This window comes from Lutjanus erythropterus, chromosome 17 (assembly GCF_056507025.1).
Source record: "Lutjanus erythropterus isolate fLutEry1 chromosome 17, fLutEry1.hap2, whole genome shotgun sequence".
NCBI lineage: Eukaryota > Metazoa > Chordata > Actinopteri > Lutjaniformes > Lutjanidae > Lutjanus > Lutjanus erythropterus.
In genome coordinates, this window is record NC_139333.1 from 30,286,177 (window position 1) to 30,310,906 (window position 24,730).

General features: G+C 39.0%; 1 protein-coding gene across 1 annotated transcript; it reads left to right on the forward strand.

The window, feature by feature from the left end:
• The first annotated feature begins 4,424 nt into the window (after positions 1 to 4,424).
• On the forward strand, positions 4,425 to 24,487 carry adgra1a (adhesion G protein-coupled receptor A1a). Its single transcript, XM_084741483.1, has 6 exons — positions 4,425 to 4,942; positions 18,162 to 18,289; positions 18,609 to 18,732; positions 20,654 to 20,805; positions 22,423 to 22,518; positions 22,605 to 24,487. The coding sequence occupies exons 1-6, from the start codon at positions 4,940 to 4,942 to the stop codon at positions 24,103 to 24,105; spliced, it is 2,004 nt and encodes a 667-aa protein (XP_084597609.1). The 5' UTR covers positions 4,425 to 4,939; the 3' UTR covers positions 24,106 to 24,487.
• The last annotated feature ends 243 nt before the right edge of the window (positions 24,488 to 24,730 follow it).

Here is a 24,730-nt window from a genome sequence, read left to right on the forward strand (position 1 = left end):
CACCAAAACTACTTGGTTAGGTATAGGCACCAAATACATGATTAGGTTTAGGCACTAAAACTACTTGGTTACGTTTAGATACCAAAAGTACTTGGTTAGGGTTAGACACCAAAACTACTTGGTTAGGTATAGGCACTAAAACTACTTGGTTAGGTGTAGGCACCAAATACATGATTGGGTTTAGACACTACTTAGTAAGGTTTAAGGCACTAAAACTTGGTTAGGTTGAGGCACAACAACTACTTCATAAAGCTTAGAAAAAGATCATGGTTTGGGTTCTCAGGGGACTGTCATGTATTCTGCGAGACTGCAGAAAGACACTTGTCATTAAATAGACTGCAGAGCCCTGCACATACAAAACTGACAGTAGTAGTTATGTAAAGCATCATAGTTTGAAATGTAGGATCACTCATATTTGACAAGATGAGTGTGAGCATGTGTTGCTATATCAGAATAACAATCTTATGATGTGGTAATGGCAAAATGGTAACTTGTGCAGAGTGACTGGTTAGAGATCCCAACCAGAAAACACTGACCTCGTGTGTTAGTCCTAATGAAGAAATATTTCCTGTTGAGACACCAGAGACTGAGTTCTGGTGTTTCACTCTCGGAAGAGGATTTGCAAAGTAAAACCCTTTTAGGTTTGACTGAAGGACCTAAAAACTGTGAAAGCAGGCAACAATACAACATCATCATGTCCTGACCAGTGACATGGAAGTGGAGAATAATGGAATCAAATGGGGACTGTAGTTTATGATTGACGTTTATGATTAAATTTTGCTTTTGATGTTATCTTTTGGTCTCAAATGAGTTTTACTGTCCCTAAATTAGTATTATTATTTTTTTTTTTATCTTACTTTCTTTTTTTATATACAGATCTTATCCCTTATATGCAAGGGGAACTGTTCCTGGGGGTAACAATTGGAACCCTATGGAAGGGTCTGAAGCACACTCACTGTAGAGGTTCCATGTAGGGGAGTTGGTTTGTTTCCCACACTGCCATGTTTCTCAGGCATAATTTATATCAGAATATTGTAACCAGCAGCAAGTGAAAGGTTAAGGTCTCAGCTATAAATAATCATGGTTTAATGTATACAAATGCTTTTTAATTCATAGGATTCATGATTAGTCATGTTTTGAATTTGTGCCAACCAATCCCATCACAGGGTTGGTTGGCACAATGTTGAAATTGTATAATTATTAAGCGCCAAATCATTGAGCACCAAACACTTAATTTCCTGCAGTCTGGTGATTTTTATGCACAATTTTTGCCTTTTCTACATCAATTTATAGTGGGAATGTTTTCATTCCCTCAATAAGCTCCAGTACATCCAGAACTCTGCCGCCCGACTACTCACCCATACCCTCACTTGTGACCACATCACCCCCGTCCTCCACAAACTCCACTGGCTCCCCATCCCCAAGAGAATTCATTTCAAAATCCTCCTAATTACATACAAAATCCTAAATAACCTGGCCCCACCCTACCTGTCTGAACTCCTTCACCGACACACTCCCACCTGTGCACTCCACTCTGCTGATGCTAATCTCCTGTCCCCACCCATCCGGACCAAGTACAAATCCTGGGGGGACGGGTCCTTCTCCATCGCTGCTCCCACCCTCTGGAATTCACTCCCCATAGCCATCCGAGATTTGCCTTCTCTCCCCATATCCAAAAAACTGCTCAAGACTCATCTGTTCAACACCGCATTCAACCATTGACAGTTTCTTCTCCTCATCCCTTGTTTGTTTGTTTTTTTGTATGTTGTTTCTTCCTTTCTCTTGTCTTTTGTGAAGCGTCTTTGAGTATTTTGAAAAGCGCTATATAAGTATAATGAATTATTATTATTATTATTATTGTTGTTGTTGTTGTTGTTGTTATAATTATTATTATAATAATTATTATTATTATTATTAATATTATTATTATTATTATTATTAATGTAAAGAAAAACACAAGTTCAGGCTTCAGGCGACAATTTAATAAAAGATGATGCATTAAGGCAAGCCTATATACTCTATTTCAGTGTTTCCTCTATCCTGGTCCTCAGAGATCACTGCCCTGCATGTTTTAGATGTTTCTCTGCTCAAACACACCTGATTCAAATGATCAGCTGGTTATCAGGCTTCTGCAGAGGCTTGATGATGAGCTGATCATTTGAATCAGGTGTGTTGGAGCAGAGAAACATCTAAAACATTCAGGACCGGGGTCCCTGAGGACCAGGGTTGAGAAACACTGATCTATGGTATACAGCATTTTGGCAATATATAGTGCAGAATTGAGGAGTTATAGTATAGCATTTAGACAATATTATAAGATGGAAATGACAGAATGGCGGGACTGAGAGAAAATTGTGCAATTACAAATGTTTCTGTAACTTCAGCACCACAGACAGCACTGTGGATTTATCAATACACAGACTACTGATATTTCAGAGACATGGTCTAACTATCATAAACCTCAGCCAGATACTGAGTCAGACAGACTAGGCTGGACATATTCAAGTCAACAAACCCCCTGGGAATGGAGAAGGAGGATACTGGGTTAAAGATGTATTTTGGTCATTTTGCTAAAAAGGGGGGCGGCATCCCTCCTCAAATCACCTTCTGACTGGCAAAGGTGGGAAGTAATGAACTACTATTACTTGGTTACTGTACTGCCTACTGTAGAGTAGGTATCTGTTGAGTATGATTTTTTTGGACATTTTTTTCTTTTACTCCGTATACTTTAACACAAATATCTGTGCATTCAAAACATATTTTTGGCTCTAATAAACACGAAGCGAAATATGTTTGAGTAAAATGTAACTGAAATATATAAAATCAAGTTTTTTCATCCAAAAAAGCAAACATAATGTGAATATGCTTAGAACACACTGAATGTAAACAAATCAAGTAAACTTTATTTACTAGATCACCCAAGGAAGCTGTGTGTCACACTCCAACACAGTTTATGTGAAAGTTTGCTTCATCAAATCTGACTTAAAGTATTTTATTTATTCACACCGACTCAACGTGATATTAAACTTATGTAATAACATTACGTGGAAAATTGGGTTTATTTGGGGGGGTGTACTTTCTGCTCCTTACATTTTCAAAACAGGCTTGTAAGGGTTGTAGAAAAGACGATTCTTTAGTGTATCTGTAGTGCAGATGTAACAAGATGAAAGTGATGTAAAAAAAAAAAAACGTAACAAGACAAAACAGATGGAGGTAGAGTCAAGCGTGGGGGAAAGGTGGGGTTCAGACTTTGCACAAATACAGCTGGTAGAAATATCTTTTTTTTTTTTTTACACAACTATCTATACTTGTGTACATGTGTGAACTTTTGCCACCATGCTGACTGTGGGGTCAAATTCACGTTTAAAATACTGCGGAGGATCTGTCCCCTCCATCCTCCCTGAAATCTATGGCTATGCTATCAAATAAATGTAGTCTAAAAAACTAAATTTCACTCTGAAAAGTAATCTTGATGCATCTTGCATATAAAGGCAACTGGCTGTGGAGTAGAAATATAGGCTGAAGTCAGAAAAAAGAAATAGTCATGTCAAGTACCTCAAAATTGCACTCAAGTACAGTAGTTAAGTAGATTCACCTCATGGTGGACTCAGGCTGTCTAGGGTGGAAAACAAAAGAACAAACAAAATTGTGTAATTGTGTTATTTAGAGTACAACAACTACTACACGTCTGTAGTCAAAACACAGAGAGAACTATTAATTATTTAATCAATTAAAGGCACATAGAAGCCAGTTTATTTTCATGTAGGGCAGCTGATATGGCCCTGTATCAAATTTTCTCCCCTGGAGGGACACTCTGTTGTGTCCACCTGAGGACACTCTGGAGAGCATTTTATCATGTTTCATCTGTCAGGGGGCACCACAGGGGGCACTCGTCTTCCTCACCAGTGGATTCACCTCTGAATCTACATGGTATTTGCCTCTTTAGCGCTTATAAGTCATCCTCAAAATGAATGGTCACCTCAGCTGCCACAACCTACTTCTGACTGTCATCTGAAACGTCACAGCCTCCTCTCCTCTCCTCTCCTCTCCTCTCCTCATGTGCCGCCTGCACTTTTCTTTAACCGGCTCTCCCCGCCCTTCCTCACTACGTAACATGCGGCACATCGTTACAAGCAAATGGAGCGCAGCCACTATCTCCACTGACCTGGATTGAGGAGGGTCTGGATTCTAGTCAGCTGAGAGGAGAAGAAGACACCACCGCAGGTAATTCATTCATCTGCTGATCATTTAAAAATCACTGATAGATTTTTTTTCTCATCTTTTTAATCTGTCATTTGATCCATTAACTGCTTTGTTATGATGGAGAAATAACTGGATGATTGTTCATCCTGTGATCCAAATCACAGCCAGAGCGCACACGCACGCACATGCAGTCAGGTCCTATTAATAGCACGTTTACTAAACAAATAAGAACCGTACGTGAGCATGGCACGCTTCTCTTTACAGTTTGATCTCCTGCCAGTCTGCGCTCTATAATGTAGGTGAATTTATTTTGAAACGCTCTCCGTGTCCCCTCTTGAACGTGATCTGTCCTCCTCTCTCCCGCCGCCCACACTCGTGCATCATTCAGAGCTGGATAAAGATGTGAAGTGTAGGCTCGGTGTCAGATGACTGTTCTGCTCTGATCCCCGCTCAGTGCTGCTGCCGTGCCGCGCCGTGCACGATGGAGTCCGGCCCGGGAGGCCGTTCCTGGCCGCCAGCGCTGCTCCTGGAGCCGCCGAGCCGGAGGCAGAGCGCCGGCCTGCTGGGTGAACTCCTGTGATCGGATCATCCTCTGAGTGTTGGAGGAAGAACGCCAACTCCATTAAATATTCTGCTCGTCTACATGGAGCCGGAGGGCGCAGGGTAGGAGGGGGGCAGCAGGGGCCTCCGGGACACACCAGAGCTTCACACCTGAAGTGGAACAACACTAAAACTAATGGTGAGATGCTTTTACTACTCTTCTTAATGATGTGTCACACCTCATTACTGCTGCCATGGCTGCATGAACATAAAACGGTCAGTTTGACCGTTTTTAAATGAATATGAGCAACAACTTTGTTGAATTAAAAAATACAATACTGCTGGTAACTGACTTTTCCTAAAAGTATCTGTATTTTCATTTAAAATGTTTTTTAATACAAATTACACGAAAAAGACAATGTGATAATTTTGACTTATTTCATCCACAGATGGTCAAACTGACCACACGGAAATTCCTGCTGTTATATTAATTTTTGCACAGCAACTATCATTGTCTCCGTCAACAAAACTTAACAGTTGGTCTGAGTTCCCATTTCCTGATAGTGAAATACAAATAATTATAATAATTATTATAATTATATAATTAATTAGACTCAGTTAAAAAATAAAGTAGGGGAGACCAGGGACTTTTTGTCTCAGCACCAATAACTCACTGATTTTTTTTGTTAAAGCTCTCAAATGTTGAAACAAAGCACCCTTATTACAAACATCAATGTTTCTAACTTTTTTTTACTTTTTATTTTTGTACTTGTTCCCAGCCTTTTCCCATAGACTGTGATTACTTTTTGTGGTGGTTCTAGGTGAAATTTGTTTTTATAATGTTAAAATAACATGTTTATATTCTTATTGTTTCTCGCTCTGAGTAATCCTTGATGAATCTAAAATTTGAATCAGATCACTGATGGTTATTATCCTACAGAAAAATACTGCTGTGAGTATATACACTCATTACATTTGATAAAATGTATAATTTGGTGTCATTTCATTTCATTTCAAAAGGACAAACTAACAGAATAAATGCATTTATCTAGTTTCTGGTCTGGTTTGGTCAAAGGTCCAAATGACTCTGGCCATTTAGTAGTTATGGAGCTTAAAGTATTAAAGACTGTTTCAAATCCAGATTCAGATTTTTGATTTTTTTTATAACATTGGTGAAAACAGCATAAAGCTTCTATCCTTTGACCAGAGATGACATGAACTGGAAAAGTTAGTTTTCAACCAAACAGTGATAAAGGGACAGTTATTCTGTTTAACAAGGGATGTGCAAATAATAGTGTGGCTGGTAAAATATCAGCCAATATTTGTCTATCACAGCTATATCAGTCTATAACGGTATTGTTGTACATTTGCCAATAAATTTCAGCTATAAGAATATCTCACACATTCTAAAGAATCAGGACAAATCATGTCCTACCAAACAAGAATTCACAACTTCATACAATTTAAAAATGTGTTAAAATCCTGAAACTAAAACAAATCATTGTCAAATGTGGCACAGTTACTACCATTTCTAGACTAACATCGCAGACCAAACCAAACCTGTGAGCTCCGGAGAAATGGTACACAAAACATTAATTATTGATTATTAAAGTTTGAATTGCTTTAATTTCTCAACAGTGATTAATTTATTAGTCAATGAATGATTAATCATTAATATCCCTATTCCAAAACTCAAAGACTCTTACTTTACTGTGATAAATGAAAAAGAAAAGCAGCACATCCTCACAATTAAGAAGCTGGAACCAGCAAATGTTTGACATTTGTGCTTGAAAACTTAAGCAATTCTGAAAATAGTTTATTATGTTGTTTTTTTTTGTTGTTGTTTTTTGTTTGGATCAGCTTATCAATTGATCGACTAATTGCCGCAGCTCTACAACAAATAAGACTTTTAAACCTTTTAAATTGTATGCAGTGCTTATGCCAAAGCCCGACTTTGTGCTATGCCAGTCCTAGGGAGCAAAGCACCTAAACCTAACCTAACCTAACCTTTCCAACACGCCTGCATCTGAGACAGCTGGATGTGCAAAAATCTCATTTGAACAAATTAGCCACCATTTCTAAAAATCTGTAGCCCCAAACCAGTTTGTTTTTCATTAATTGCACTTTGACACATGGGTTATGAGTTACAGAAGAATTGCATGATAGATGGACAGACGATGAAGTCTTGCACAAAAATGACACGGAAAAACAATCTGTCACCAGGTTTGTAGACCACAGTGGAAATGCCAACAACAAGGAACCTTTTAGTTCTTTCAAAAGTAGTTCCTGGGACTGAAAGTTCCAGATACTTTGGATGGAAACATGGCTGTTGTTAGGTTTGGGTTGTTGTTGAGTTTTGGTTTCACATGGGACACAGATCTTGGCCTCCTGAGTTTAAGTGCTGTGTTTGTTTGACCCACCCATCCATCCATCCATCCATCCATCCATCCATCCATCCATCCATCCATCCATCCATCCATCCATCCATCCATCCACTTCCATAAAATGCAGTTTGTCACTCTTAATACTGTAAAAATGTAACTTTGCCATATGTATTTGATGTTATTTGAAAGTATAAAGTGGTGTTATTTGTATGCAGACTGTCGAGGCAGGGCTGTTAAGCCTCTGCTCACTGACACTCACTCTCAGAGTGGGTAATCTTAATTGAAACTGTTGGCTGGTGTGTGCTCAGTGGCAACTTACCAACCTCTCTGTCTCTGCAACCTTTTTTCCAGTAGTTATTATTAGTTAGTAAGTAGGTCACAGGAGTTTATGGTAATTTGACTAAAGGGACTGTGTAAACACGATATGAACATGAATAATAAAAGCATTGAAAGAAGTACTTTACTCATACCTCACAACAAAACAGTGAGTCATGATTTGTGACACAGGTGTTGCCTTAATTAAAGCAGTGCTCTGATTTTACATGCAAAGTGAATTTACTAGTCACACTGAGTACTACTCAGCCTGTGGAAGCAATCACATAATGTCTTCTGTGGTTTTAAATGAGGTTTTTCAAATTCAACAAAATTACTTTGTGATGTTGACCATGACGGAGAGACTACGCATTTGTAATAGGATGTCTGGATATGCATTATGGGAAGTGTGGTTTTGGAGCTTGACCCACACTGGGAAGTAAAAGTCAGGATGTTTCAGCCTCTGATGCTTTGATTTTAACCGTTCTTCTTTTAGCTGGACGGCAGTAAAGCCATGGGCTGGTACTATAAAGGAGACAGACTATGACTGACTTACTGAATGACTGATGAAGTTGCACCATTGGTTGGTTGAGTTCTGGGTTTCCCCATTGGCTGTTTCTCTTTCAAAATTAATAGGTGCAAACAGTACATTCTGGGAGGGTAACGCTCAACGCAAGAGGCATGATGGGTGTGTGTGTGTGTGTGTGTGTGTGTGTGTGTGTGTGTGTGTGTGCGTGCACCCTGGCACTGGGTACACTTTGTCAAGCATAAACATAAACAAAGCTCTACAGTGAGCGCAGACAGTCCACCTCTTGTGCAGGTCTTTGCTTCCATTTCCTATTTCTGTTTCAAATTAAAAGCCCTTGTTTCAAGTTAAGAGCCCTTCATACTGTAGACGCTGTAGTCATCTACTAGGCTTTGACTTTGTCTTGTTTCTGGCATGGTCCTACAAATGGCAGTTTCAGTTACTGGATGGATTATTATTAATATTTGTACATCTATGGTGGCCAAAGGATGTATCCTTATGACTTTTGTGATTTTTCTTTCAGCACCACCACGGGGTTGGCATGTGATGTTTTAAGTGAAATGTCTAAAGTGTTTTAAGGTAATTAGCAAATGTTAGCGTCAGAGGTGCGACACTTGATTTGACTTGACTTGGTATTCATGACTTGAAACAGATGAGTCAAAGGACTTGACTATTTTTATAAATTAAATATTTGCATTTTCTCAGCAGACATCCAGAAGCTAAGACACGAGGCATGTATCATGGCGGGGGCTAATGTCAATCCAAAATTAATAAGAAAAATTGGATTCCTTAGACAGATGAGTTATACTTGTATTTTCACATTACAGCCCTTTAGAGCAACAGAGCTATGTTATCATTTCAGAGCCCCGCTCACCATTGTTCTTTATTTTGGATGCTTACTATTGATTGTCACACATTTTTAAATATCAGTAGGATTTATAAGATGTCAGCAGTTTTGGTTAATGCTGAAAATAACACACAATTTTTCATGACTACTCTCTTTTACCTGATTTAACTGATTTGTTGAAACTGGAGGATATTCAGAATTTCATATGACTTGTTTGATTCTCACCACAGTGACCTGGGACTTGCTTGACACTTGAAGGATAAGATTTGAGACTTGCTTGTGACTTGGTTAGCATGCTAACCAACTAAACTAAGATGTTGCTCTGCTGATCAGAGCTGAAGACAATAAATACCTGTAGCTACTTTTCAGGTCCTGTGACATAAATTAATGCCAATTTTACCCTTTCCCATTGAAGACAAAACCCAGATGTTAGTGGTTTCTTTATCCACTATAAAATGAGTTTTAATTTGTCTTTACCAACTGTAGAAAAGTGCACAGCTAAATCTCTGAAGCGCCTCCTTTACCAAATTACCACCGTGATCGGACAGACTATGTAAGGGCTGGATTATGTTCCCAAACATCCGCATACCAAACAGCTGCGAACACCATGGATGCATAGTAATTCTGTTGATACTCAGCCTCAGGAGGTGTTCTGGCGATATGTGCCATCAATCAAGTTGTGCTACTTAGTGGTTCTCTGGGTAGAGGGTTAGGGTTAGGGTTACTCTGCTATTGATTTGTGCTATGTATTTTTAATTTTTTAATTTTTGACGAGGCAGCATTAATTGACAGAACAAGGACAACAATGTTTTTAGTCTTCTGGTGCAGCCAGCAGATATCCAGGCCAAGACTTCCTTCTCTATGTGGCAGTCATTGTTTACAGTCCAATTAGCAACTTATGACCCGCGAATGGAGTTTGAGGCTAATCTCGATAAACCGATAGATGTCTGTAAATGCAGATTTTTTTTTAAAAAGAAATTTAAATAATTGTTAGACCATAGCCAGTGGGTTTTGAGATTGGATTTCAGCCAATCTTTTCACTGAATTTCAAAGCCTTTTGATAGTTATTAAAGCATAGATGGCAGGAAGTTTAACAGCATTTTCTGACCATCACCAAGCCATTGACTCCTCAGCCCCCATCCCATACCCTCACCCAGCTCAGGTCATGACACATTTAACGGTAAAAACCAAAGAGAAAATACATTTTAAAAAACAATAACAATAAAAGAAATCATCATCCAACCATCAGCCTGGTTTATTGTTTCAAATATGTTTGACCAAAAATTTGCCAGTCTGGGTCAAGACCAGACCCAGGCGTCCCAGGCCTTGACTGGACACACAAATAACTGAGCTGCCTTTCCTCCGATTAGGATCCACATTCAGAATGACATCAATCAGGGTTTCAGGGGTGATTAGGGAAATGAGGAAACTGCTTTTTGATATTGTTGCTTTTAATGTGCAAAACTTGTATCTTCATATTTTGACTTTTTACAATATAAATCATTATTGGCCATGCTTTATGTCTGTCTGTCAGCTTCACAAATATTTACTATTTACTATTATTTACTATTAAAAAGTATTTAAAAGAGCTACTAAATTAGACTAAGCAGTATTCAATTAGTTTTTTCATTTCCTGGAATGTTACAGTTTTGGATATACAAGGTTTCTGCCCGACAGTGATGATATAAACTCTAATTTGGAAAAAATGAAAGGGTGAGAGTTGGGTAAATGATAGTTTGCTGAAAGCTCAGTAAAAGATGAGACAAATTCTGTCTGCATAAAAATGATTAACAGTTGTTATACCATTATTGAGCCAAGTTCTGAATGCTGAATCTGTACTCAAAGGTCTACTGAGATTAGTTTTTGACAAGGGATAATCAGATTCATGATAAACCATGCTAAAGTCCCAGATGATTAGTATTACCAGTTCAAATGAGGTTCACGGTAACCATAGTCCAAATTAAGGGGGAGCTAATGGGAGCTTGGTTCCCCTGAAAGTTTACTTTGCTCTAAAAACATTGTTCATTTCTTAGATTTTCATTTTCTTTTGTTATTTTCCTTAAATAGTACAAGAAGTATTTTTATTTGTAGTTGAAAAACAGAAGTTTGCTAAACAATGTTTAGCTTTATAAGGTCTGAGGTCAAGCTTTATAAGTTTGATCCCCTGGCTTGCTGGATCAGGGCCTTTCTGTGTGGAGTTTGCATGTTCTCCCCTTGTCTGCGTGGGTTCTCTCTGGGTTCTCCGGCTTCCTCCCACAGTCCAAAGACATGCATGGTAGGTTAATTGGTGACTCTAAATTGCCCGTAGGTGTGAATGTGAGTGTGAGTGGTTGTCTGTCTCTATGTGTCAGCCCTGTGATGAACTGGCGACTTGTCCAGGGTGAACCCCGCCTCTCGCCCAATGTCAGCTGGGATAGACTCCAGCAGCCCGCCACCCTTACGGAATAAGCAGTTACAGAAAATGAATGAATGAATGTTTAGCTTTATTATTTTACCATGTTGATGTGTGATGTTTGAAGGGATGTGAATGACAGGCAGAAAAGAAGTGCCTGTGTCGCCCAGATGATTTTGTGATTTTTATATTTTTTGATTTCTTGCTTGGATTATTCTTTGATTTTTGAAACAGGAGCTTAATGCTGTTGTTATGTAGTATCTATTAAATGCTATTGAGAGTATTAACTGTCTGTAGTTGCAACAGTAGAGTTTTTTTTCACAGCAATTGACTGAGCTGCTGCATCTTTCCATGTATGCATGTGAATGTGACATGTTTTAGTGCCGGCACACAACGGAAAATACCCAAAATCTACTGTGTAATTTGAAGCTTGACGATAACCTTTGAAAAACTCACGGTAAATTCTGTCCAGTGTCAACCAAAGCTGGCAACGGTCTCCCAGATGCAGGCACAGTGTGCAGTGTGGGTTTGTTTCGTTGTGGCATGATTCCATTGCAAATTCCTGAGAGCTTTTCAATATAACAGTGAAATGATTTCAATGTGTGCATTTGTACTTTTTGAACATTTTTACAATACTGCAATAATAATGATGACCCAGATAATTTTGGTTGTGCTTTTTGGAGTGTTTGATTGAGCTTGTACATCTCACAGAAACGTAATCAGTAGGAAGAAAAAGTGAAGGGCTGCAAGATAAAATAAGAGATGAAGGCGTCTATCTTCAATCAGTCAAATGAAATGAGAAAAAAATCAGAATTTGCATCTTGTAACTCGTATCTGGAGTCCCTGCAACACTTGTAAGCTGGTGAAAAGCTCTGATGCTCTAAATCCAGATTGAGAACAAAGGAAGCCTAATTACAAAGTCTTACCTCGTGACACAGTGTGCGGTCGGTCATCTGAGATAAGTGGAGTGTAGAGCGCACAGATCTCTGCTGCTGTGTGTGCAGGCCTGTATTTTTTCATTTTACGGGATCTGCAAAGGATTTAATCAGTCATGCTCTGTCTAATAGATGGGTTGTTCAGTGGAGCGCGATGAGAGAGCATGCTGTCCCGGAGTGAGAGAGAGAGATGAGAGGAGGAAGACGTGACAGTGTCTCTAAAATACAAGGCCTTGGAACACAAAGGAAAAGCGAGTTGACGCTGTCGTAAAGACGGAGCCAAGTTAGCTCTTGATTCCTGCCTCCACAGGAATCTTCAGCTTGAATTATGCACATGCAGGAGTGTGCTCCAGTGGGAGAAAGGACAAGGCCTAACTGTTGTCTGAAGGCACGTTTTGCCTTTTAACACAGAGGGAATGCTCGACCTGTCCAGGAGATGCACATCACTTACTGTATATGAGTCACTTTCTCTCAGCCTCCTCCACACCGCTGCCTCCACAGCGAAGTCATCTGAGCTCGGCTAAACAACATTAATGCAAGTGCAGTGATTCATGTTTCAGAACGTGGATTTGTTGGTAGTTTCATGGATTTGACATCAATCCAAAGGATGAAAACAGTCATTTGAAATGTCAATCAAAAGCAAAGAAATAAAGTGAAGAAATAGTTAATAGTTAGTATATTAGTGAGAGAGATTAGATATCAGTCTCATGTTTGTGTGCCACCATTTTAGAACTGAAACAATTAATCAATTCTTATTTATTTGACTATTTGGCAATCAATTAATCATTTTACGTAGTTGTCCAACATCACTGATTTCAGTTTCTCAAATGTGAATATTTTCTACGACAGAAAACTCAATATTTTTGGGTTGTGGACAAAACAAGACATTCGGGACATCATCTTGGGTTTTAGGAAACACTGATCAACACTTTTCAACATTTTCTGACATTTATGAACCCAAACAACTGATTGATTAAAAGTAGAAAACAATCACTAGATTAATCGATAACGAAAACAATGATTAGTTGCAGTCTTACACCATTTTAGACTGACAACCAAAGATCTCAGCACATTTTTGTTTGTCAACTTTTGTAGGGACAACTCAGCGTGGCAGTGTGTGGTGCTTTTTATTAGGAGTTGACTGATTATCAGATATCAGATCCAATATTTATCATTTTTACAGTGATCGGAATGTATGAAAATTCATTGATCATAATAATTTTGATTTTAGAAACAGTAGCAAGTATTGTTCATTACTACATTATTATTTCAGCTGGTGCTTTTTTTTTTTTCAAACAGTAATTAGAGTTATGACAGCCCAGGAATAGTTTCAGTGTATTAAAAATACAATTATTACCAAGTGTTCACTTGCTCATAACTGTTTGCAACACACAATTGGTTATAATGAGAGCAGGGTGCATATGTAAAACATAACAAAAAAAAAAAAAAAAACACATATAAACATGTAAATCTGCACTCTAAATTCATTTTAAGATGATATTTCAGTTTTAGATTAGTTTGTTTTAGAGTGTATTTAAGTGATTGTGGTTTAATAATGCAGACTGTTTCATAAAATTCATTAGAATAAAGATCGAGGGATTCACAAATAAATTATCTAAACCTACTGTATCATATTTGATACACACATTTTCAACATGATTTTACGATAAAATTAGGTACAAAATATTAAGCAATTATTGGTTTCTTCACTAAAGTAAATATTCATATTGTAATATTAGTGATTACAGTGACTGTAATTCAAAAATTCTCTGCTTAAACAGCATGTGTTTGATAAGAACATCTGAGGGATCATTGCACAAATAAAGAATACAGTATTGGTCAGGTGTCAATTGTCAGTTCAGGCTGAAGTTGGACAGCAAAAAAGAACTGAAGGAAAAGAAGAACTGATATTCATTCTCCAGGTGGACATGACTCAAATGAATGCTACATGTGTAAATGTAGACACACACAATCAATCAGTGTTATAAGTTGACAGTATGTCAGTATTGTGTTTGCAGCTTGTTGCACTGTCTGCAAGAAAAAAAACAACGTAATCTTTAAAGTTTGGAAATAAATACTCGTTCAAGATCTCAGTTCAGTCTTTATTGTTCTTCTGAAAATTTGGTTTGCAGCAGTAAACCCAGACAGTGTTCAGTGACATTTTCTCTACCAGCTCTGTGTGCCTGGGACTTCCTTTTTTTTTTTTTTTTTTTTTTGACATACTTAATATTTCAGAGCTACAACAATTAATCACTGAATCAAATATATATATATATATATCTCAAATATAAATATGTATATATGTATATATATATATATATATATATATATATATATATATATATATATATATATATATATATATATATATATATATGTATATATATATATGGATAGATAGATAGAGACATTGTGATTGTGGTGGAATAATGTAAATGTAATGTAAAGACATTTGAGGTTGTCATCTTGGGCTTAAATAATCGTTGAAAATGTGTGGACCTCTTTTTCAACTGACAAGATTGTGACAGGATCAATTAATCGTTAGTTGAAGCTCTAGAGTATGTTTTTTTTTCATACTAGCATATATCAAAGTTTAAAATTCTGGTATTGTGACAACATTAGGTTGCATCCATCCACAGACAGCAGTTTGATTAATACAACCAGAGATGGAAGAATTATTCTCTAGCTTTTCAAATGTGATTGTCTTTTATTTTGTTGTGTTCTATTTTCTTTGATAGTAAATTAAATATATTCTGCTTTTGAACTGTTACACATGCAAAAATGTAGCTGTCACCTCAGATTGAACTGAACTTGTCATGGACATTTTCACTTTTTTCTAACATTTTAGACCAAACAATTCATGGATTGACAGAAAAAAATCTACAGATCTGCATCAATAATAAAAATAAGCCCTAGCTGCAGCCCTACAGTGTTAGCAGAGGACTGAGGCAAGGCGTTCATAATGGCCAGTCAAAGCAGCTCCTCGCATCCTATCACATCACCAGACAGTATCTGGCTGGGAGAAAAGTGCGGTTGGGTTCTCATCATGAGAGAAAATTGTTCTTGCCTGAGCGTTCCAAAACACAAATATAGGCTACAGAGTCCCAAACACAGTCTGATAATGTGCCTGTTTTTAATTTGATTTCATATTTCAGGAGACACTCAAATCCCTGTTACCATGTTTTACATGTTTAATGATGTGCACCGAGTTATTTTAAGACAGTGATGTCAGTGCAGTTAAGGCAATACAGTTAGCAGTAGTACAAAGACTTTCACTGCCTAAACCCAGCCAGCTGAGAGGAGCTGCTTCAATACAATGCAATCCATATTATTTTAAAAATGTATATTTACATTATATCACTATACATTTACATTACACCACAATGCACAGGGAGGTTTATTTGTCCAGTCAGACAGTGTGTTGTTAGATCCTGGGACCATGTCAGGAGATTTCATTAATGCACTTATATTGAAAGTGGCTTGAGTAATTGTGCAGGGCTTCGGAAACATGCAGCACATTCCAACCTCCAGCAGCAAGTCTGCAGGCTTCATGTAGTCATTCTGACTAGCATGAGTGAGGCTGGATGTTATGAGTGCTGATGGGTCATGGCAGCATCGTTGGTAGCAGCACTGGCTGCATGCAAAGAGGGAACGGGATTGTTTTCTTTTACCAGCATCCTTAAAGGGATAGTTCACCCAGAAATGAAAATTCAGTCATTATCCACTCACCCTCAGTTTTTTAGTCCACAAAACACTGCTGGAAAACAGCACTTCAGAATCTTCAAAAGAATTACAGTGAATTGTGACCAGTTTTCAAACGGAACAATTAAAAAATATATATAATAAAATGTCTCCATACTGCTCATCTGGTGTAATCTAAAGACCCAATGTCAAGTTGACTTGAAAGACATTTAGATCATGTGTTTAGTCTTAATCCTTACTGTAGAGCCTTAGCTTGGAGCCACATTCATGTGTGCGCATGGTGTGGCGGTGAACAGCATCTCGTCAACCAATCGGAGGCTGTGTTCTTGACTTGTCGTGTGTATAGCTCTGTTCTCAAAAGCATTGCACAAACTTTTCAAAAATAGAACTTGCAGTGGTGACAGTAATGCAGTCAACCCCACGGTAGGCATCACATGGCCGCGGTATTGCAGTAATGCAGTTATCAGCACAGCCCTATCTAATACAAGCCTGCTTCAAATAAAGGCCTGTTTCCCTCTGCAGTTATGGTAACTAATGCCATTGTCACTATTTGAGGAATTATGGTATACAGTCACAAAACAATCTGCATGGAGTGCTGCTCAGCTGTGGAAAGAAGTGTCGCTGTGGTGCTGTTCAGTTAGCCATGTTTTCAACTGCTAAATAAATAGGCACCAGTTAATGAAGGCTTTTAAATTGTTATTTTCCTGTGTGCCTCAGATTTCTTTAACAAATTTTACTCTTCCAATTGATGAGCCAAAAACACATTATGCTCATTTACACCAAATCATGTGCGGCACTGCACAGATTTAAATGGAACAAACTGTTATTCATGAAGAAATAGTTCCAGTATATAACCAGAGTTGTGACAGTATGGATCTTTTCTTACAAAGCAACATATTACGGCGGGATGGTGGTGTACCTCGACTGCCTAAATAATTGCATTTTATTGGACTTAAGTGTCATTAGTGTAGCGTAGCTCCTTTGAGGAATAGGGCAGTACAAAAGTGTGTGTGATGCAGGAACTTAAACTGAATACTCAGTTGTCAGTGTGGCAGTAAATGTACAGTTCAGGTTACAGTGTGTCATTTAATAAATGCTGCAGCTTCTCAACACCAAGAAAAGTCTCACCTGTTGTTTCCCAACTGCTGAAACAGTGACGGGGTTAGCCCTGAGGTAAGCTAAGCAGGAAAGGATAATGTTAGCTAATGCTAACAATAGCATTGTACCTTTACAACTACGGCTCTTGTGCAGTCATATCTCTTTCAGAAGCTTTGTAATCAGCCTTGGATTGCTGTGCCTTCTTGGAGATGTGGTAAAATAAATCCATGATAAACATCCAGTGTCTTCTGGATTTTTTCTGCATTGAAAATTCACATTGTTGTTAATGTTAGCATGTTGTCAGTCGGCCATTAGCAATGCCTAGGGTTGAGTGTGTTGACTAATCAGAGGTTGTGTTCCTGACTTGTGCGTGACAGCACTTATCAGTAAATGTATTAATAGATCAGTCTGCTGATGCCAACATGAGATTGACCCTTCAAAACAAAATTTGTGGTGACCCTGCAAGAGGCATCTCTGTATTTAATACACAAAGTTATAAGATGGGTATCAATCTGAACATCTCACTAGGGATACCACAGTGAGGACTAACTTAGTATAGCCAAATTAGCACTAGCTAATGCCTTCATGGTAACTACTTTTATGTCAATTTTATGGCCCACATGCAACAACGGTGGTGATGCTGAGGTTCTGTATAATCGCTTTTCAAGGGAATTCAGTCTTTACAACAATATCTAGTAATCAACCTCCTATCGGGCTGTTATTAGCCAACAGCGTTACATTTGAAATCTGACTCCTGCTATTCTGTGCTGTCACTCTGCTGCTGCATTAAGGAGCTGACACTTTTTAGTTTATAATTTTAGTGTCCGGCGTGTGACTAAGTTTTGATATCACACTTAGATGGCGGGGGCAGTGGGCAGTAAATGTATCTGTGCATGCCCAAACACCACATAACACTGGTAACACCTACTGCCATGGCAAGCTTACATCTAACACTCCAAAATAAAGTGTATATTTCTCAAAATGCCTTTAATCTGAACAACGTAGGCAGACAAATGCACCAACACACTCGTGACCAAGTCCTGATCAACACAGGACCATCTGGATGGTTTTGTAATAACTTTTTGCTAAACTGAAAGCATTATATTAAAAATCATCTTCAATCTGCATTGTTTTTCACTGAACAATAGCATCTCTGTGTTGTTCTTTGTATTATGCATTTTTTGTGGGGCTAAATATTGTGTAAACGTGTGTCATTCTGCAGGATTTGAAGAGAGTGCTGTCCTTCCCACCATACCCCGGGGATTACCTGCATCCAGTGGTGTATGCCTGCACAGCAGTCATGCTGCTCTGTCTGCTCGTCTCCATCATGACCTACATTGTCCACCACAGGTGAGAAGAACAGTTATTAAAAGACAGTTTCACTCACAGCACTCACATATCCATATGTACATTGAAAGAGCCATTGGTTGCTGTAAAGGCCTCAGCTTGCTCCAAAATGTTGAACAGCTTGTGAAACCCTCTCTAATGGTGGAATTGGCAGGGTGGACAATTTTGGTAACTTCTGAAACATACAATCCAACAACACTTACCACTTTGCGCAGGGGATGGCCAGCTGTGTGCAGGCATGAAATATGCAGGGTTTGATTCATACTAGGCAAAAGGAAGTCCACGTTTATAACTATAACTGAACTGTGTTCATTGTTTGCAGTGTGATCCGCATCAGCAGGAATGGCTGGCACACACTCCTCAACTTCCTCTTTCACACGGGGCTGACATTTGGAGTTTTTGCCGGGGGCATCAATCAGATCAGCTTACCTTTTGTGTGTCAAATTGTAAGTTGTGCTTTTCCTACTTTCTCAGCATAGTGCTATTTGACAGCATTTTTAAAAATGTGTTCTACACAGTGTGAGAGAACTGAACGCCTCTTCAACTGTTGGTCAAGAAATTACAGCTTTAAAATTACTGGGAGTGAATTTAAATTATGTACATGTGTTTAGAACGTTAGCTAAAATAGTCAAGGCTTACTATTTTCTGGTTTCTGATGTTGCTCAGACATATAGAACAGTGCCTGTTGAAGGTATTTAACTCCACTGGCCTGTATTTTTTTCTGTTAATCACTGTCAAATCTGACTGCGAGGCTACAGCCATGCTAGCAGCTCTCTGACCTTGTAGTCTACAGTTTTGCTTTGAGCTAAATGATAACATTACCATATTAATGGCAATGTTAACATGCTGATGTTTAGCAGGTATGAGAATCTGTTTGTACCTGCAGGTACATGCTAGTAACCTGCTAACAACTTGTGTAATGGGTTAAAAATATATTTATATAAATTCACGAGTACAGGCACAGCTAAACTTGCAAGCAGACATTGGGTGAAAACAAATATATTTTCTTTCTTTTTCTGGAGAGACCAGAAATGAACATGATGGTGCCGTATTTTGGACATTTAAATCAATTCGAGTAATCAGCCACCAGGACAACCTTTGACCCCACATCAAACCAAATAATGGGATATCACTGGACTGACAGCGATGTAGGCTAGCTGTTAGCGAGTACATCAAAATTTGTGACATAAAGGCAAAAATAGTCAGTGATGAATACAAAATTGTGGACAATACATCATCGCAGGCCAAGTCGGACATTTGGGAGAAATTTGGTGCGGTCAGAGACTGTGAGAGTAATGTTATCAGTAGTTTTGCTGCTTGTAAAAACTACCCAAAATTCTTAACTTTTGATGGCTGCAAGCTAGGATCATCTTGCTGAGGAAGCTTCATTGATTGATTGACTGATATATTTTCATTACAAACATGTAAAGAAAAAAACAAACTGTTCAATAAAAACTCTCAAAAATAAGTTAAGAATAACAAAATGAAAATGGAAAGAAGTGTACATATATATATATATATATATATATATATATATATATATATATATATATATATATATATATATATATATATATATATGTATAATTAGTTATCTTTATATTTTGTATATATTAACTCTTTAACTTTTTGAAATTGTATTTAAATCAGTGATTAAATATTTTTTGTTTGTGTTATCTTGTGTAAATATATATTTCTAATGAACAAATAATATTTATACAGTGTTCATATAGTAGCCCTTTAATTACTCAATTTTCCTCTAACTTGTATACCTGTATATCAAAGCCTTAATCAAGTCAGTACTGCTATCATCTATCCTTATGCCAATCTGTGTACATTACTCTTCATAGTTGTACTTTCTCCTGGGGTCCAGGTTTGACTTGGAAATAAAATATTTCATATTAAGAATATTTAATATGTTTAATATAAATATTTCTCTATGGAAAGTGATGGGTCAGAAAAGCAATATAAAAGTACTGTTTACTGATGTATCAGTATTTTTAAGTCCAAAGGGAAGTGAATAAACAGAACCACCATGCACTACTCAAGTACAAAAAAATATAATATAATATATAAATTATTTTTAGATTTCCAGTACCCTAAATGATTTTGTGACTCCACAAATCATAATATGAGAGTAGTTAAGTGCACTAGTGCAAAAGAAGCAGAGTGATTGTCTGTCTTTATGATTCAGTGTATTGTACTCTGGATCTGTTCATTTGATGGCCATGCTCATTTATTTAGTTCTTAGCCACATTCTTAACATAACATTGTGACTGCTCAGTTAGCAACATGATGCAAATTTGGAAAGTAAACTTACACTGCTTTTAATAATCGTCTTGTTGTGTCCATCTTTGTCTGTGTTAGGTTGGCATCGTGCTCCACTATGCTTCTTTGTCTACCATGCTGTGGCTGACGTTTACTGCCAGAAACATCTGCAAAGATGTGTCCAAAGACCCACTTCGGACCCAGGACAGGAATGGACCGGCCCAGACTCGCACCAAACCAACCATCCTCAGGTAAGCTGTGAGCCAGCAAGCAGGCGTTTATGTGTACATCGAAGCTGAGCAATGTTCTGATTAAATCACTAATTTACAATGTGTGAATTAATCATGACTGCTTCACTGGCTTCTGTCAACACGCAGCAGTCAGAAGAGCTTGATGTAAAACAGCTTGAAAGCTGTTCAGCCGTGTTGCATCGAAGGGTTATGGCAGTGATGCACATGCCTGTGGACCTTTTTCTCCCTTTTACAAGCTTCTCAGCTGATTTTGAGAAAGCAAATTTTGGAGTGTTGGGCCAGCTGGTTGTTGCATTGTCCTCAGCTAGTTGCTTCCCCTGTCAGCACTGACAAGCACTGACAGTATGAAAATCCATGAATCAAAACCATATGAGGAGTTTTAATTTGAAAGAATTTGTTAAAAGGAGATATTCACACATCTATCTCAGCTGAAGGTGTGTTGAAAAGTGTTGAACTCACTGAAGTAACTCTGAAGAGTTCCCAAAACATTAGTGTGATCAATAAATTGTGATGCTGAGCAGAGAGCAGTGTCCAGAACTTTCTTTTCTCAAGAATAAATTTGAAAGAATTTGAAATGGTACAAATCTTACAATTAAGCCGAATTAGAATTAATTTCACAAATCAGTCATGAAGAATTTTGCATCACTTATTGGTTGTAGTTGGTGCCTCTTGTCCCAGTGAATCAAACCTCCCTGCTGCTTATAGAATCAGTTTATTTAGGTTACATACATTTCAGCAAAGCACACTGATTTCATTCAACTTTAAGTGAAGTGTAAGAGGATGATAGTTGAAAGTTCTGATCCATTCTAATCTTAAAGCTTAACTTATATAGTTCTTTGAATGATTATTTTTCTTTCTGAGAGTGAGAAAAGAAAGATCATTTTTATGTCTGTATTAAATACAGATCTTCCGTCAGTGTGTTTAGCCTGGCTTAGCATTAAGATAAACCCCCCAAAAGTCAGTATGGTAACATGCTTAAAATGATAATGTTATGCTCCTCATCTTTAGTAGTTGGCACTGTAACCTGGCAAAATAGCACTAAACACCAAGTACAGCTGAAGCTGAAGGGAATGTCATTAGCTCTGCAGGTATTTGATCATAAAGTATGACTCACAGTAAAGTATGATTTGATTTTTTACCAGATGGTAGCATAAGATAAAAAGTCAGAGGATCATCAAAGTCATTAGGGCTTTTCACACTGCACTTAGCCCAGGGATAAAAACATTCTTAGAGCCTTCTTAGCCTAAGGGAGCAATTAGCTCCAGGCAAAGAAAGCTTTCACACTGACAGAATCCTGGCACAATCCAAAGTGGTCTGAACCCCAAGAGCTTGCTGGCATAGCTCTGGACAAGGGCAAGTCTTCGTGGTTATCCCCTGAAAAACGACTAAACACAAGCTGAAAGGGGCCAAAGTGAAAAGGGGGTAAATACTGTTAAAGAGTCGTCACACTTTATTCTAGAATGTTAACATTAGCCTGGGTTAACAATGTATGTGAAAAGAGGCTAAGGGCTAAGAATAGCTCTGGATAAGATACTGTGCTTTGATTCAGCTTGATTTTCTCCTGTTACCCTGAAAAATCCCCAAGCCAGCTACTTAATAATTTTCACTTTTTTGCAGATTTTATCTCGTAAGTGATGGAATCCCTCTCATAATTGTTGGAGTTACAGCAGCATTTGGTATGGATAACTATGGCAGCAGGGATGACGCTTTGTAGTAAGTCCTCACTATTTCTAAACAGTCATGTTTTCACTCATTGTTTAATAAATGAAATAAATGTTGATGTCTCTGTGTGTTTTCAGTTGCTGGATGGCGTGGGAACCAAGCCTGGGGGGTTTCTATGCCCCTGTGGGTCTTCTGGTCTTAATCATGTGTGTGTACTTCTTATGCGCCTACATCCAGCTTAAACGCCACCCAGAGAGGAAGTATGAGCTGCGACTTCTGACTGAAGAGCAGCAGCAGTTATCATCCAGTGAGTCAAACCATCACTGCCCCGCTGACACTGGGGGAGCTTCTGGGCCTGCTGGGGACTGTCCGCCATTTGCTACTGGTGTGTCGGTTTTGGCTAATGAGCACTCATTTAAATCTCAGCTCCGGGCTACAGCCTTCACCCTCTTTCTGTTCCTGGCTACCTGGGCCTTAGGAGCGTTGGCGGTGTCACTGGGACATTTCCTGGATATGATATTCAGCTGCCTGTATGGGGCTTTCTGTGTCACTCTAGGACTCTTCCTTCTCATCCAGCACTGTGCCAAACGTGACGATGTCTGGCACCGCTGGTGGGCTTGTTGCCCGTCCAAGTCCAAGACAGATGAAGGGAATGGGGACGGACAGAGCCAGAGGCAGGAGCTCCACCAGCCACACTGCCACTTGAGCTCCCCATGCTCAGGAAAGCAGCCGCTACTCTCACCTCACCTTGTGCAGAGTTCTTACCACAAAATGACACCACCTCCTCAGAGCCCCACACCCAATCACACAGGTCCATGCTGCGTCGCCATGATGGGTCCCAGTACCCCAACCCCCATCTCACCTCTCGCTGACCCAGTGCCCTCACCACGTCCACAGTCTCTTTCTGACGAGCTCCCTCGTCCCACTCTGCCTCTTCAGAGCTGCCTTAATAACAGAACAAAGTCACGCTCCTTCAACCGCCCGCGCCCATGTCTTCAGGACTACCGTTCTCACATGACTTCCACCAGCATGGATGGGAGTGTGCATAGCTCTCACCTGGACAGCCCTCATGCTGCGCACCACCTTGAAGGCTCACCTTTGGTTTCCAACAGCCCACTCCCAGACCTCCAGCTTCCCTGCCCCAGCCCTCACTTGGATAAGCAGCTGGCTTCCTGCCACAGTTTGCAACGTCAGACCTCCTGTCACAGTGTCCAAGACTCAATGACTTGCCACAGCCACGCACACAACATGCATGACAGCATTACTTCCTGTCACAGCCTCCTCCTGCCTTCTCACGGGGTCCACACCTGCCAGTGGCACATGTACAGTTCAGCTGATCACTCTTCCACTACAAGCTGCTGTGAGAAACCCGATCCCTTCACCTTGCAATATCAGCAAGACTCCGACACATACAGCTGCATGTCAAAGACAATAGACAAAGAAAAGGATACTCTCTGCGTAGAGCCAGAACAGCAAGGTTACCCAAGAAATACAAGTACTCTGCCTCGGCAGCACGCCACTGTCAACCGGCGAGGTACCATCGGCCGAAACAGGAGCCTGCAGGAGGATGGCCTGTTTGGTTCAGACGCCACAGGAAACATACGAACTGGCCCTTGGAGGAATGAAACCACTGTATAGTTTTCTTATGCTTGTATTTGCCAGACCTTCCAGCAGCCCTGTAATTGAATTGTTCCATAAGTGTTTGGGTCTCAATGCCTTCAGCTTCGCCCTTAAACCACAAGTTGAGTTTCCAGTGAGGCCTCGTATCCTGATGATATTTCAAAACCCTTTATGACAACTTTAAGTGTGTTACTAATAAGTTTTTATAAAGAATATTAAAAAGCAAGAAAGGCTCAATTAAGGTTGAATGAATATTCTTCTCCATGCAATTTAAAGTTGCAATCAGTATTGTATGGCTCTTTCGGGGCACAGTGGCTCAGTAGATAGCACGTTCCCGGCAAGAAGGTCCTGAGTTCATATCCTGTCGCTTCCAACTGGGGCCTTTAATGTGGGGCATTTGAAAGTTTTGCCAGTTTTTCCACATTCCTTCTACTGTTCAAAGATGTACATGTCAGGTATACAAGGAGTGCGAGGAATACACCAACCCAGAGGTTTTCACAGATTCAAGACTTTGGACCTGATCCCAAACAGACCAGTGAGAAACATACCCAAACCCAAGGTGCATAAATTAATCAATCAAAAAAACCTGGTTCAAATTGGACTTGTGGACAGTCAGATCTGATCTGAATAGGCCCAAAGACTG

Bases quoted from the DNA above. Each gene is read 5' to 3' on its own strand.
- adgra1a (XM_084741483.1), top strand. The intron at 18,290-18,608 runs GTGAGAAGAACA...CATTGTTTGCAG, and splicing joins ACCTACATTGTCCACCACAG to TGTGATCCGCATCAGCAGGA. The intron at 18,733-20,653 runs GTAAGTTGTGCT...TGTCTGTGTTAG, and splicing joins TACCTTTTGTGTGTCAAATT to GTTGGCATCGTGCTCCACTA.